The sequence below is a fragment of the Marmota marmota genome, unplaced genomic scaffold, assembly GCF_001458135.2.
Source record: "Marmota marmota marmota unplaced genomic scaffold, marMar, whole genome shotgun sequence".
Taxonomy (NCBI): domain Eukaryota; kingdom Metazoa; phylum Chordata; class Mammalia; order Rodentia; family Sciuridae; genus Marmota; species Marmota marmota.
This window is the reverse complement of record NW_026000241.1, coordinates 14634446-14646884: the sequence shown is the minus strand read 5'-3', so window position 1 is coordinate 14646884 and position 12439 is coordinate 14634446. Positions and strand designations below refer to the sequence as shown.

The 12439-nt window shown below is 55.0% G+C and overlaps 1 protein-coding gene across 3 annotated transcripts; it reads right to left on the bottom strand.

Moving 5' to 3' along the window:
• Positions 1-2090: 2090 nt before the first annotated feature.
• On the bottom strand, positions 2091-11423 carry Xirp1 (xin actin binding repeat containing 1). 3 transcript variants are annotated; one of them, XM_015489465.2, is made up of 3 exons: positions 11256-11423; positions 4926-8301; positions 4369-4504 (listed from the first exon to the last, which is right to left on the bottom strand). In XM_015489465.2, the coding sequence occupies exons 2-3, from the start codon at positions 8295-8297 to the stop codon at positions 4496-4498; spliced, it is 3381 nt and encodes a 1126-aa protein (XP_015344951.1). In that variant the 5' UTR covers positions 8298-8301; positions 11256-11423; the 3' UTR covers positions 4369-4495. The 3 variants fall into 3 exon arrangements, with proteins under 3 accessions (XP_048650757.1, XP_048650758.1, XP_015344951.1); XM_048794800.1 differs by having other exon boundaries at positions 2091-8301; XM_048794801.1 differs by having other exon boundaries at positions 2091-8298.
• Between the last annotated feature and the right edge of the window lie 1016 nt (positions 11424-12439).

Sequence of the window (12439 nt, the reverse complement as noted above, 5' to 3'; positions counted from 1 at the left end):
GCCGGCGCCGCCGGAACGTTCCGAACTCTGCGGGCCCCGTGACGTCACCGTCACCATGGCGACGGCCGGTGGGAACAAGCCTCACGGGCTCCGGGGGCGGGTCTGGACACGGCGTACTCCGCCTTCCGACCCGCCCCTTCCCGGGCGGGAGAGAGGCGGAGCCTCAGCCTAGGCGGCAGGTGTGGAGGCAGGTGTGCTGGGCCCTGGGCGAGGCACCGCTGAGCGGCTGCTGCTCGGCTGCTGCCGCCGGTGCATTCATCATCCACCACCTACCTCTCTTCCTGCCTGACCGCCACATCCTGCGAATCAGGCGGACTCCTCTGTCATTCAGATGACCTCTGAAAAGATGCCTTCCAGACCACCCACGTTAAAATAACTACCATCCGTTGCCCTGTGGGCTGATCTTGTTTATTTATTTTTTTTATTCACAGTATTTCTCCCTTGCAAATCTATCTAATCTGTTTATTTATATGTTGTCTTCTCTCTTTAAACCAAAGTTCCATGAGGTCAAGGATAAATTCTGTCTTGTTCTCCACTATTTTTAGCACTGAGCAGAATCTGGCATGAAATGCTAATAAATGTTAGTGGGACGAATCTGCAGACGTACTCGATCATTTCATTCACTTATGCATTCATTTATTTGACATGTATGGAGTGCCTTCTAGGAACTTGTGATAAACATTAGAGATACTAAGATGAACAAGGCAAGGGACCCCCCTGGAGGTGAGAAAGGAGATTATTAAATAATAATTACTACAATACTAAAAATGAATGTCTTTGTCCAGATGTCAGGTATATCTTCATGTACTTTACACCTATTAATTCTCTTAATCCTCAGCGTGGTAGGTACTATGGTATTGCACCTATTATACACATGAGAACACTGAGGAGAACACTCATTCTTTCAGCTGCTGGATTCTGTAATCAGATCCTATGAAACGCAGGGGAGAGAGATGTGGTAAGGGACTCAGCAATATGGGGATACCAGGTCCAGGTAGGTAGATTTGATATTGATTGTTCCTTATACATCAGTCTCTCACAGGGGATGGGTTCCTTCCAGATTGGAGTTCTCTTGCTCCAGGGAAGCCCACCCATACTAGCTGAGCAGGCACTGAGGGACCAGTAACAGGTATGGAGGGCTGAGCCCTGGACTGGAGGTAAGGTGGGAACCTGCATATTCAGCTGAAGCACAGTATGTGCAAATTCTTGCTCAAGCTTGTGAGGAGCAACTCTAGTTGTTAACACCCCTTTCTATGGAAGAGGATCCAGAAAACCCACCTTATCCCACCTCTGGGTCTTTGCAAGCTCTTTTCTCTGTGTCTAGTGTGCTTTCCCCTCTGGTTTTCACTAGCTGGCTCTTTGTATTCAGATCTGAAATGAGATGTTTTTCCTTAGGAGGGTCTGCATGGGCCACTCGCTCTAAGGAAATTCCTGGTCATCATCACATCACCATGTATTAAGATTGTTTCCCCAGAGTGGGAAGGCAGCACAGTCAGGCACATCACTCTGTTTCTGGTCTGATTTTTCTTGTCTGTCCATCTCCTCATTCTCAAAAGTTGGTTTCCTGAGAGGAGGACCCTATTGGACCTTGCTTCTGTGTTCCTACTACCTACAACAGACCTGGCATATGGAAGATGCTCAGTGCTTTTTGAAGGACAGAGTGAAAAGTGGCCTTCACCAAATCATTCCAGTTTTCCAGGTCAGAATCTGAACACCCCTTTCCTCACTGCTTGGCACACTGTACCTGGCATGAATAGGCAGTGGCCCAGCCAACTTGGGCATGGGAATTCTCCTGATGTGAGGTCTTCCTACCTTCCTGTACCTGGTGGGGTGACAGGGCTGCTCTCCCATTTTGGAGCAGGATTGTAGGACCCCCTCCCCTGTGCCCCAATGATGTCCAAGAACATCTAGGAGGGGAAGCCAGAGGTAGAGAGGGCAAATGTGTGTGTTGGGGGCAAGAACAAGGGATAGGGTAGAGCCTTCAATGCAGCTGCTACTAGAAAAACTGGACATCTGGAGGTTGGGGCTGTTTTTCCCTTAGAGTGAACACAGAGTCTTGAACAGATGCACACAAACAGACACACACTGAGTAGAGAATCAAGCTTTGGTTTATTCAGACAGAATCTTTCCCATTTGGGATGAAGAGGGGCAGTGGGCAGGAGGGGGCAGAGAAAGACAGTGCATTTGGCTCCTAAGGGCCCTGTTGATTTCGAACTCTTTTCACGTGACCTTTGGGTCACGAGGATGACCAGATGAATGATGAAGGTGGTGAAGGAGGGACTGGAGGCCAGGTGCTTTTGGGTCTCTCAGACCAATTCCTAACAGAGACCAGTGCTGTGACCAGTTAGGTTTTCTCCAGGGATTAAGGAGCAGAAGGCTAAGAACATTCAGAATCCTAATAAAAGAAATAAAGGCTGGGGGTTCCAACTCTGTAGACAATGACGTGCAGATGACCACAGGTCAAAGCTTGGGCCGGGTCTGTGTGAGCAGCATGTGTACATGCTACATCTTCTACAAGTGGGGCTGGCGGTCTTCACCCCGTGCCTCTGTTACTTAGTGGGCCTCTTTTTAACCTTTCTTCCCCTTTATTTGCAAGAATTGAGCATACTGATGGAACTGACAAAAGAGAAATAGTCCTCAACAATCCTTAGAGATGCCCTTTCTTCTTGGTCCTCTCCCTATGTGTGCAGGAGGGAGGGACCCATCTTATTCCTGGGGCCCTGGAAGAAGGCACCCAAGTGATGGGTGGGAGGTGAAGGTGCTCAGTGAGCAGCTGGCTAGGAGTGGCCGTAGGGCATCCACGCCATCTCAGCTTCTTCTAGGCCACTGTTGAACCCAGCTGGGCTGTGCAGGAACTGCCTCAGCAAGGGGGAGGCATGGACCCCCAGGTGGGGACAGCTGAGCGGTTCTGCCTGCTCAGTGACTACAGTGGAGGATGCAAGGACTGTGTTCCCAAACTGGTCTACCTCCTCATACTGTTCCGTCACGGTTCTTGTGGCTCCATAGCACTGGGAACCGCCCGGCACAGTCTGCAACTCCAGGACACTCTTTTGCCGCTCTGTGGGCAGGGGGCGCTCTGAGGTGGGCGTAGGCTTGGGCTGCTCAGAGCACTGTGTGACCACTTCCTTTTTCCTAGCCAGGTCCTGGGCACTTTCCTGGTGAAGTTGGGTCTGTCCTATGTCCTGAGCCAAGTGTATGCTTTCCCCTGAGACGTCATGGCTGCCTTTAGGGCTGGAAGCCTCTGGAAGCTTCCGTGTGGCTGACTGGATGGAGATGAAGGTTGGGGAGGAGGGTGAATCTCTGCTGAAAGGTAAGACTCGAGGGAGGCCTGAATCTTCTCTCAATGCCTCCAGCCTCCTGGTAGGAGAAGCAGCTGAAGCAACCTGACCTCTGGCCTCTGTGTGATTTGTGATATTGGCTTGACCCTGGTCCTCAGTATGGCATTCCACCTTGGCTTGGCTCTTGACTTCAATTGGATCTTTGACCTCCTGGTCTAAGTCACTGGGCCTGGCTCTACTACTGGCTAAGACACTGACCTTTTGGGTACTGGGATCTTTGTGGGGTCCTTGGGAATGGTTCCTGGTGTTCACCTCTGGCTGCAGGCTAGACATAGAGCTGAGGGCTTTGTGTACAGCTTCTTCAATGTCCAGCAGCCTGGCCAGGGTCTGTTCCTTCAGGCGAGCAACCTCTGTGCTGACCCGTGTCAGTTCCCCAAAGGCCTGCTCCACCGAGACCTCTGGTTTGCAGGGAGCATCAGGGACCTGAGAGGCAGCCTCTCCAAGCTGGGGCATAGTCTCAAAGAGCCTCTTCAGGGCACGCACATCCACGCTGCTTGCTGCTTCCTTCTCCAGAGCTTGTACCTGGCTCAGGAGGCCCTGGAGCTCTTGCTGGCTTCCCTGCAGAATCTGAGGGTTCTCAGGGGCTCCTTGCTTGGAACATTCCATGGGCTGCTCTCTTGGGGGACTGGAGTCCTGCTGCGGTGAGGTGCAGTCATTATTGAGAGCATTGAACTTATGGGGCTCAGGGCTCTGGACATTGCTGCCAGCAGCATGATCCTTGGTGGGTCTGGAGGCCACAGTGCTGAGGCTGTGTTGGGGGTCAGGATGGCTCTGTCCACTGGAGCATACAACCAGAGGCATGCAGCCCTGGCCTGAGGCGGTGGGAATTTTGGCCTGCTGAGGAATGGCTGCTTCTGTCTCACCTGGTTTGTATTTTTGTTGTCCCGTCTGCAAGGAGAAGTTGGGAGAGAGAGCTGAAGGCTTGGGCAGCCTCTGAGGAGGGTGGGTCTGGGCTAGGTGTGCAGGTTTGGGGGGCACCGGGGGTTTCTTCCTTGGAGTAATGGCAGGCTCCAATTTGGGGGCCTTTGTCTGTGACCCCCCAGAGGTTTTCTGGCCAGCAGGGCTGCTGTGGATGTGAAGGGAGTCCTGCAAGGGCTTGGAGGTCTGTTGGGTGGAGTCTTCATCATGGCGGGCTTGGGCTGAGAAGTCAGGTCCCGTCACAGCAGCTGGGAGAGTAGGAGGAGGAGGAACAGAGGCATTATGGGAGTGCCGGTTGGCACCTGCAGCATGGACCCCAGAGGGCAGAGTGTTGTGGGTTAAAGGGGCAGTCTTTAGGGTGGTCTTTGCAGCTTGGAGGCCCCCTGAGCAGAATTGGAGATTCCCAGGAGATTCCCAGGTTCTCTGTGTGTGGCTTCCAGGCTCCTTCTGCCCTGGCCCAGGACTCTGACCTGGGCCTTCCTGGAGTGGGCTGGGAGCTTGGGCTGAGAGGACAGTCTGCCTGTCCCTTGGTTGGGGTTCCTTCTCAGAAGGTTGGACACCCCTGGGTGGTTCAAAAGTCCTCACAGGGTGAGCAGTGTAGACGCCATCCTGAATCGTCACCCACCCCTCAGGCAGCCCTCTAGGTAGTGCTTTCTCTTCCCCACTGACCTTTCTGGGAGTTGCCGGGTTCCTGGAGTCACCTCTGGCCACGGGCCTGCTGTTGCTCTGGGTGGCCCCAGTGGCAGTGGCTGGTGCTTTCAGGAGACCATCTTGGACGGGTGCGGAGGTGGCTGCAGGGGCGGAGGCCTGTTTGTGCTTGTTCAGAACTTGCTGGTGCAGACTCTGGGCCTTGGCTGTTTCCATCCGCAAACTCTGCATGGCTGCCTGTAGGTCTGGGGTCCCAGGCCCTGGTGGGGTAGCCATGGCTCCTCCTGACTTTCCCATGGCTGCCATTTCTTTCTGCCCAGTGTGATGGCTGTCTTCTTGTTTCTTTGCATCCTGCAATGGGGTTGGGGTGGCAGTTTCCCCAGCCAGAGGGATTGCCTTTCCAATGGCCTGAGGCAGGCCTCTGGGATGCCCCACCCCCATGCTGGGGTCCAGTGGAGGAACACGAATGATGTTGTCAGTTGGGGGAAGCTTCTGGGCCCCCTCGCTGGCTGGCACTGGACTTGGGTCAGCCGGTGGCTCCCACCGAAGGTCGTGCAGGCCACTCAGGTCTCCTTTGTCTATGCAGCTGGCCAGCAACTGCACACTTCTCCTTTCGGGGGCCCTGCTGGGTAGCTGGGGCTGTAGGGAGTAGGCCGTCAGAGAGACTAGGCCCTGCTCTGTCTCCTGCATCACCAGCCCAGTCCTTGTCACAGAGGCCCCGAGGCTACAAGCCAGCAGTTGCTGGAGCTCGGGATCCAGGTCTTCAATATTCCCACCGTTGCCAGGAGCTGGCAGCCTCAGTGGCTGGAGCCGAAGCTGGCCAGTTGGGTCCTGCTGTACCAACAGTCCTTGCTGGTCAATGTCTGGCCGGCGCAACACTTGGCGGACAATCCTGGGAAGCTCGCCAGACACCAGCTCCTCCTTCCGTATGTGAGGATGACCCTGCCCTGGGCTGGGGAGCATGTACTTAGCAAGGTAGAGGTCCCCTGGCCCTCGGGTCTCCATGAGGATGCCCCCATGGTGCAGGATGCCAGGTGTGGCATGCAGTGTCCTCAGGGTCAACTCTGCTGCAGTCTCTTGCTTCTCTAGCATCCCATTTTCTGAGGGTCTCCCGGGCTGCTCCTCCTGGAGATTGCCCCCTTGGATGCTTTCAGCTGCCAGGGAGCCCATGGGGCAATTCTCGAAGAGCCAGGTGAACTTGTGTACAGAACCTTCGGCGATGGGGCCCGGGGTTATCTTGACCCCCTGATCTTCTCTCTTCCCTGACTCCAGGGCCTGGAAAACCTCCTTCTGACGAGACACCTGTCCTGAAGGGATCTCCACCCGGCTGCAGTATCGCACAGGTCCTCTTCCACAGGGACGGCCTGCAGAGGCTTGTAGAGGTTCAGTCTCAAAGACATGTCCATCTGTCTGTCTTTCCCCAGCCTGGACCTGACTGACCTGCAGGTGCTGCTCCCTGGAGCCCTCTGCCTGGTCCAGGGGTGGAGGCTTGAACATCCAGGTGCAGGACCGGGCCTCAGCCTTGGTTGTGGGATCTGTGACCTCTGACCCCTGCTTCTCTGCCAGCTCACTCATTGGGCATGTCTCAAACAACCACCGGATGGTCTGCACATCGCCCTTTGGGGGAGTCTCAGACTTGGGGCCTTCTTGATTCTTTCTCTCCTCTTCCAGTCGTTCTTGCTGTTCCCGCTGGTGGATCATCTCCAGGGGCTGGGTCTCAAAAAGCCACCGAGCAGTGCCAACGTCCCCAGCCACCACTTCCTGCCGGGTGATGCCCCGTACCACATCAATGGTACTAGGGCTTCGACCCAGCTGATCTAGAGGCTGTGTCTCAAACATCCATCGGTAGCCCTTCACATCACCTCCCACTACCTGCTCTCTGCTGACAGAGGTCAGGGCATGGAGGTGACCCTTGCTGTCCTGCATGGCATATACTGGGGATCCTACACCCTGGGACTGTCTAGCAGAATCAGTTGTTTCTGATCCGTTTGCACTATCTGGGACCAAAGGCTCACCCTGTCCAATACTATCTAGGGGAAGGGTCTCAAAAAGGTTTTTGAAGGTCTTCACATCCCCCTTCACCCCATCTCTCTGGGGCACACCCTGAGACAGAGACAGTGCTGAGGAGCCATCATTGGGTAGATGCTCACACATGAGTCCTTCACCCTCCTGGTGGCCCACCCGCTGCAGGTGACCCACTTGGACCTTGTCTCTGAGAGTGTCCAGAGGTTTTGTCTCAAATAGCCACAGGGTGGAGCGAACATCACCAGGGACCACCTCTTCCTTAGGTGGAGCCTCTGCTCCAGCCTCCTCTTCCCCCTTCAGAGTGTCCAGGGCTCGTGTCTCAAACAGATGCCGCTGCTGCTGAACATCTGGGCCAGGAGGAATAAGGTCTGGGGATGGCTGGAAGTCCTTCTCATCCACCAAGATCTCCCGGATGGCATCCAGGGGCTGCGTCTCAAAGATCCAACGTGTTGCACTGACATCGGGCCGTGCCCCCTCCTCTAGGGAGATCCCCCGGATTACCCGCACCTGGCTGGGGTCTTGGTTGAAGGCATCCAGAGGTCGTGTCTCAAAGAGCCAGCGGGCAGACCTCACTGCGTTGCTTTGGATCTCTTCTCGACATGCGGCCTTGACCTCATGGATGGCCCCTTCTGCATCCTGGATAGCACACAGTGGCTCTGTTTGGAACAGCTTCACGGTTTTCTTCACATCGCCCTTCAGCTCCTGGATCTCTGAGCGCAGCTCCAAGGGGCTCTGCTCTTGGATGGAGGGGCGGGAGCCCAGGCGGTCCAGCGGCCGCGTCTCAAAGAGCATCTTAGTACCCTTCACATCTCCACTGGCCGCAGGTTCCCTCACAGTAGGCTCTGTTGTCTCCTCTTGGCCCCCCAGCTCATCTAGTGGCTTGGTCTCAAAGAGCCACCGGGCTGCACGAACATCACCTCCTGATGGCCGGGGTCCTGCTGGCTCCCGCTCTGTGCTGTTGGCAAAGGATCCTTCCTCAAACTTTCGGGAAGTGGCCTGGACGTCTCCGCCTGGCACAGGCTCTTTGGCAGCTGGCTTCTCATGATCGCCAATGGCATCCAGCCGCCAGTTCTCAAAGATCCAGCGCATGCACTGGACATCACCCTCCGTGGGCTCCTCAGAGCCCAGGACCTCAGCCAGGTCCTCGGCCACGGCCTCGGCCAAGTTTTTGCGGAGCTCAGGGTGGATGTGCCTGTAGAGGCGGCGGAGCTCGCCAGCTTGCCGCTGCTGGTGGAACTTAGAGAAGGACTCCTTGGGTGGCGGTGGTGGCAGATCCTCCAGGACCGGGGGTGGAGGGAGGGATAGGTCCTCTGTAGTCGCCATTGGGATGGTTGGTGTGGGGGCCGCCTGTGTCTGCGCGTTGGCCATTCTTCTGAGGAGAAGGGGCAGAGATGAAGATGTGGTTGGGGGATTCACTTGGGGTGGGGTCCAGTTGCTGGGACAAACGGCAGGGAGGAAGGCCCAGGGTCTGAGTAGCTCTGGGTGACATTTACTTACAGACTCTCTCCCTCTCTATGTCATCCTGGAACAGGGTTCACTTTGGCTGGTGTGTGAAAAGTCATGAACTTAGGACATTTGGACCTGTCCATCAAGGTTGGTCCCTGATTCCCTGACTTGCTAGGGGGACCGAGGGTCTTTCCTTTGGCCCCACAAGGGATGCCCACCCACATCTCCAGCGGAAAAACTGGACGTGCCCATCCTTGCCTTCCTTTGTCCAAATTAGTTTGTTTGTTTGTTTTTGCTAGACTTTCAAGTGAGTGACCTGGGGTAATCTTGACTGAGGAGTCTCAAGAGGTAGGTCCCTAAAAGGGTGACCGATTTCTCATCGAGAGGAAATTCGTACAAAGAACACTAGAGGGCGTGCTGAGCACTTTGATTAGAACCTGCCCAACCTTTACCTCTGGGGTCTCAATTCCAAACTTTCTCAGGCCCAGGGAGATGAAGACCAACCCTTTATAATTAAAGATGAGGAAACTGGGGCCCAGAGTCAGATCTTGGCAAACAAGTGGCAGGCAGTGCCGGCATGAGGTCCCTAGGACTTGATTCCCAATTTAGGACTTGATTCCCAAGAAATAAGAGGGTAGGGGATGTGAAGCTTTCTTATCGGCCATAGTCCCCCCTCTATTCCTCAGCAGGCCACTTAGGAGAATATGAAGGTGACATCTCCAGGGAGGGAAGACTGTGGATCAGGGTCCTTTCTGCAGAAACAGCCTGCCCCGTGCTCATGGAGACCCCTCCCCAATCATGTGTAAGCAAGCACAGCTTCAGGTCTGCTGGGGTGCAGGGTCTCAGGTTAAGATCAACCCCTGAAGGCCCTCAACCCACTTCGACCCCAAAGCTGGCTCCTCTTCTCCCTCCCTCTTCATGTCAGTCAACTTCTATCAAGGTGTGACCTTTCTCCACTCTATCCCCGCCCCTCAAGCCCTTCTGGTCTGTCTCATGTATGTCTTATCTGTCTCGTGACAGGTGTTATGACAGTCCCCAGAGGCCAGTAGGCCAAGAATGAGAAGCATGTACCCCCGTCTGCTGCCTCTGATCCACTACTGTGCTCCACACTTGGTACTAAATATAGTTGAGGTCCTGGCCTTGGAATAGGAAGGAGCCTTGTGCTTGGAGGGACGTTTGGGCTCCACCACTGGGGATCCTGGGTGCCTGTGGCCCACGTCATCTCCTGCACTACCCGTGGTTCCTAGAGGACCCTGCCTCCTGCCTTCTGAGTTGGTGCCAGGACTCTGGTCTGCAGGCCAACCAGGTGCTAGAGCCTAGAGACCTCCCCCTGGCCAAAGGGGCCTGGGGTGTGGGTAGGTACAAGGACACTGGCAGCAGGTAGGAGACAGGACTTCTTCCTATGGCTACCTCAGAAGGAGGAGACGGAAAACTGAGACCTACTTGCCCCACCTCACCCACACCTGGCCTTTTCACTAAAGGCATGAGAGCCCTAGGGAGTATAAGGTCTGAAACCTGTGGTGTGAGTCTCATCAATCCTCTGCATGGTTTCCTTCTGTATCTGAGCTGTGATAAGGATTTCCTGCCAAAACCAAATTCATGCCTGTCCCCACCTCTGCTCTAGCCTGTCACCACCAGATGTCAGATGAGCAGATGTCATCTACAGGCCACCAACTCTACCCCACCCCCACTCCCAGGAATCTCCAGAATCCCTGCTAGGGTCGCAGGCTGATAGCACAGAGTCCAGGAATCCTCAGAGCTAATCCTCCGAGGTCATTGAATCTAACCTCTAATGAAGAAGTTCAAAGGGGGAAAATTGAGGCCCAAAGAGGGGAAAGGAGCTGTCCAGGGAGGCTCATCAAGGCAGTGGCAAAGTCTGACACAGATTTCCTGACTCTGGGCCTGCCCACCTCCACTCCTGTCTGGCCTAATGCCTGGGAGGGCAGAATTCAGAACTGGGACCAGGCTTAGGGAAGAGTGAGCCCCAAGAACTGTCCCAGAGTTTGGGCTCCTGGGGCTGGGTCAGCCTCTCGGGATGACTCACCTCTGTCTCCATCTCATCCTTGGCCCATACTGGCCTGCTCTATACCTTTGGGCAGACTCAGATTCGGTCTCCTTGCCCCGATGCCTACCATCTCTGGCCTGAGGACTTTCCCACAAGTCAAGATGATGGCCTGGGTTACAGGCATCCCGCCCGGGTTCAAGGACATTATATGTGGGGAGCTGAACTCAGGCCAGCCCTAGGGAGATATCGCTGGTACCAGATATGCCAAGACTTTTACCCACAACAGCTGGGCATGGGGCCCATCGTAGGCTACATTTCTGGCCTAATCTACTGTCCCTACTCTGCCCGGCTCCTTCCCAGGTCTCTTCTGTCACTTTTTCCTCCAGATTTTGGGACTTCCAGAGGCTTCCCTGAGAGGAATCCTTGAAACCCGAGGAGCTCCATACCTGTATTTTAAAAACCGAAATTCCAGGCCTGGGGATATGGCTCAGTTGGTAGAGAGCTTGGCTCACATGCACAAGGCCCTGGGTTCAATCCCCAGCACCACACACACAACCCATCCCCCCCCAAAAAAAAAATTCCAGGCCATCTCCTGGAAGCCTTTCTGAATTGCACCAGGCAAAAGCCTGTCCCCTTGGCCAGCCTAGGCCTGTGGCAGCCACTCTGAGCTCTCCTGTGGGACTCCTACAAACTCATGTTATCTTCTTTGTGGATTCTTTATCTCAGAAACTCTTCCACTCACCAACACCTGTTCTTACCATTCAACCTCCCTCTCTCCTGGGTTCCACCCCGATACACACATCGCACAGGGTGCAGAGGGCCCCAGCCTCAAGAACCAGCATGGCTGGTTCTTGACAAGAAGGGAGATTACTTACCAAGGGTCTGGCTTGGCTGGTGGGGTGTTTGGGGTCTGTAGCAGGTGTGGCCTAAGCGTCTGTCGTCCTGCTGGAGATTCTCGGGTGGGGTTGGTTCTGTTCTGTGGCTTGGTCAGCTACCTTCTCACTGCCTGTCTCTGGGTCTCTGTTCTCTGCCAGCCCCAGCAGCTGCCTTTATTTTGCTGGTTAGGGGGTGGGCCGGAGAGGGGGCGGGCGAGGGAGGCTATGTTCAGACTATTAAGTGGTGCCGCTATTTTTAGGGCTTGTGGAAGTCACTCTGCCATCCCGGGGAATCAGTTACATGTCTTTTGGGTTGGGGAGGGGCAACAGAGGGAATGGAGAGAGCTCCATTCATCTAAAGTCCTCTCTGAGAATTGGGGACAGTCAGTGACTCAACTGTGGTGTGGGATGGGGGTGTCCAGACTATTTTGAAGGAATGAATAAGAAGGAGCATTTGATACTGGGTTGGCCCTGCTCCTTCATCCTCTGAGCCTCCTGTCTCTATGCTGGACTGGTCTCTGACTCTTGCTGTGTACCACCATGCCAGGAGACTGGAGGCTCCCCATGGGCAGGGCCGGGCTTCTCTGTCCCCAGCAGGAACCCCTCTGAGAATAAGGCCCAGCTCTTTTTCTCCTGGGTTCCCCAAAACTTTCCCCTCTCTTATCCATTCCTCCTCATGCCCCACAGCCTTGACTGAAGCAGACTGAGGGAACCGTCTGAATGACCAGGCCTCAGCTCTTTGCTAGGCCTGATTTTCCAAAGAATCCTACGAAAGAGTTCTGTGGTCTCCATACCCCATCATCCGGGTCCTTGTCTACTTCGGAACTCTTCCCTCTGACTCAGGGCCCAGACTTCCCGGGAATGGAGGGGAGGGAGGGGAGGGGAGGGGAGGGGAGGCATGTGGGAGCTGACTGTGGGGTTATTTCTGACCCTGGAGTCATCAGCTTCCCAGTCTCTGACAGGATGGGGGTGGGGAGAATCACACCTGCCTCCTCTTGGCTGCCTGGAGCCCCAGGGACCTGGCAGCCTTCAGGATCCTGCACAGGGGCCAGTGTGGAGGGACATCAAGGTATTATCCACAGCAAATAGGAAAGAGGGTTTTGTCTCAGGTGGGAGGCTTGGCCGGCTCCTTGTCTAAGGGTGTGCTGGTCTGGTGTGTTGTGTTACCTTGCAGACGTGGTCTT

What these genes read in the sequence shown, in the direction of transcription:
- Xirp1 (XM_048794800.1), bottom strand. Translation starts at nt 8,297, where the DNA reads ATGGCCAACGCGCAGACACAGGCGGCCCCCACACCAACCATCCCAATG.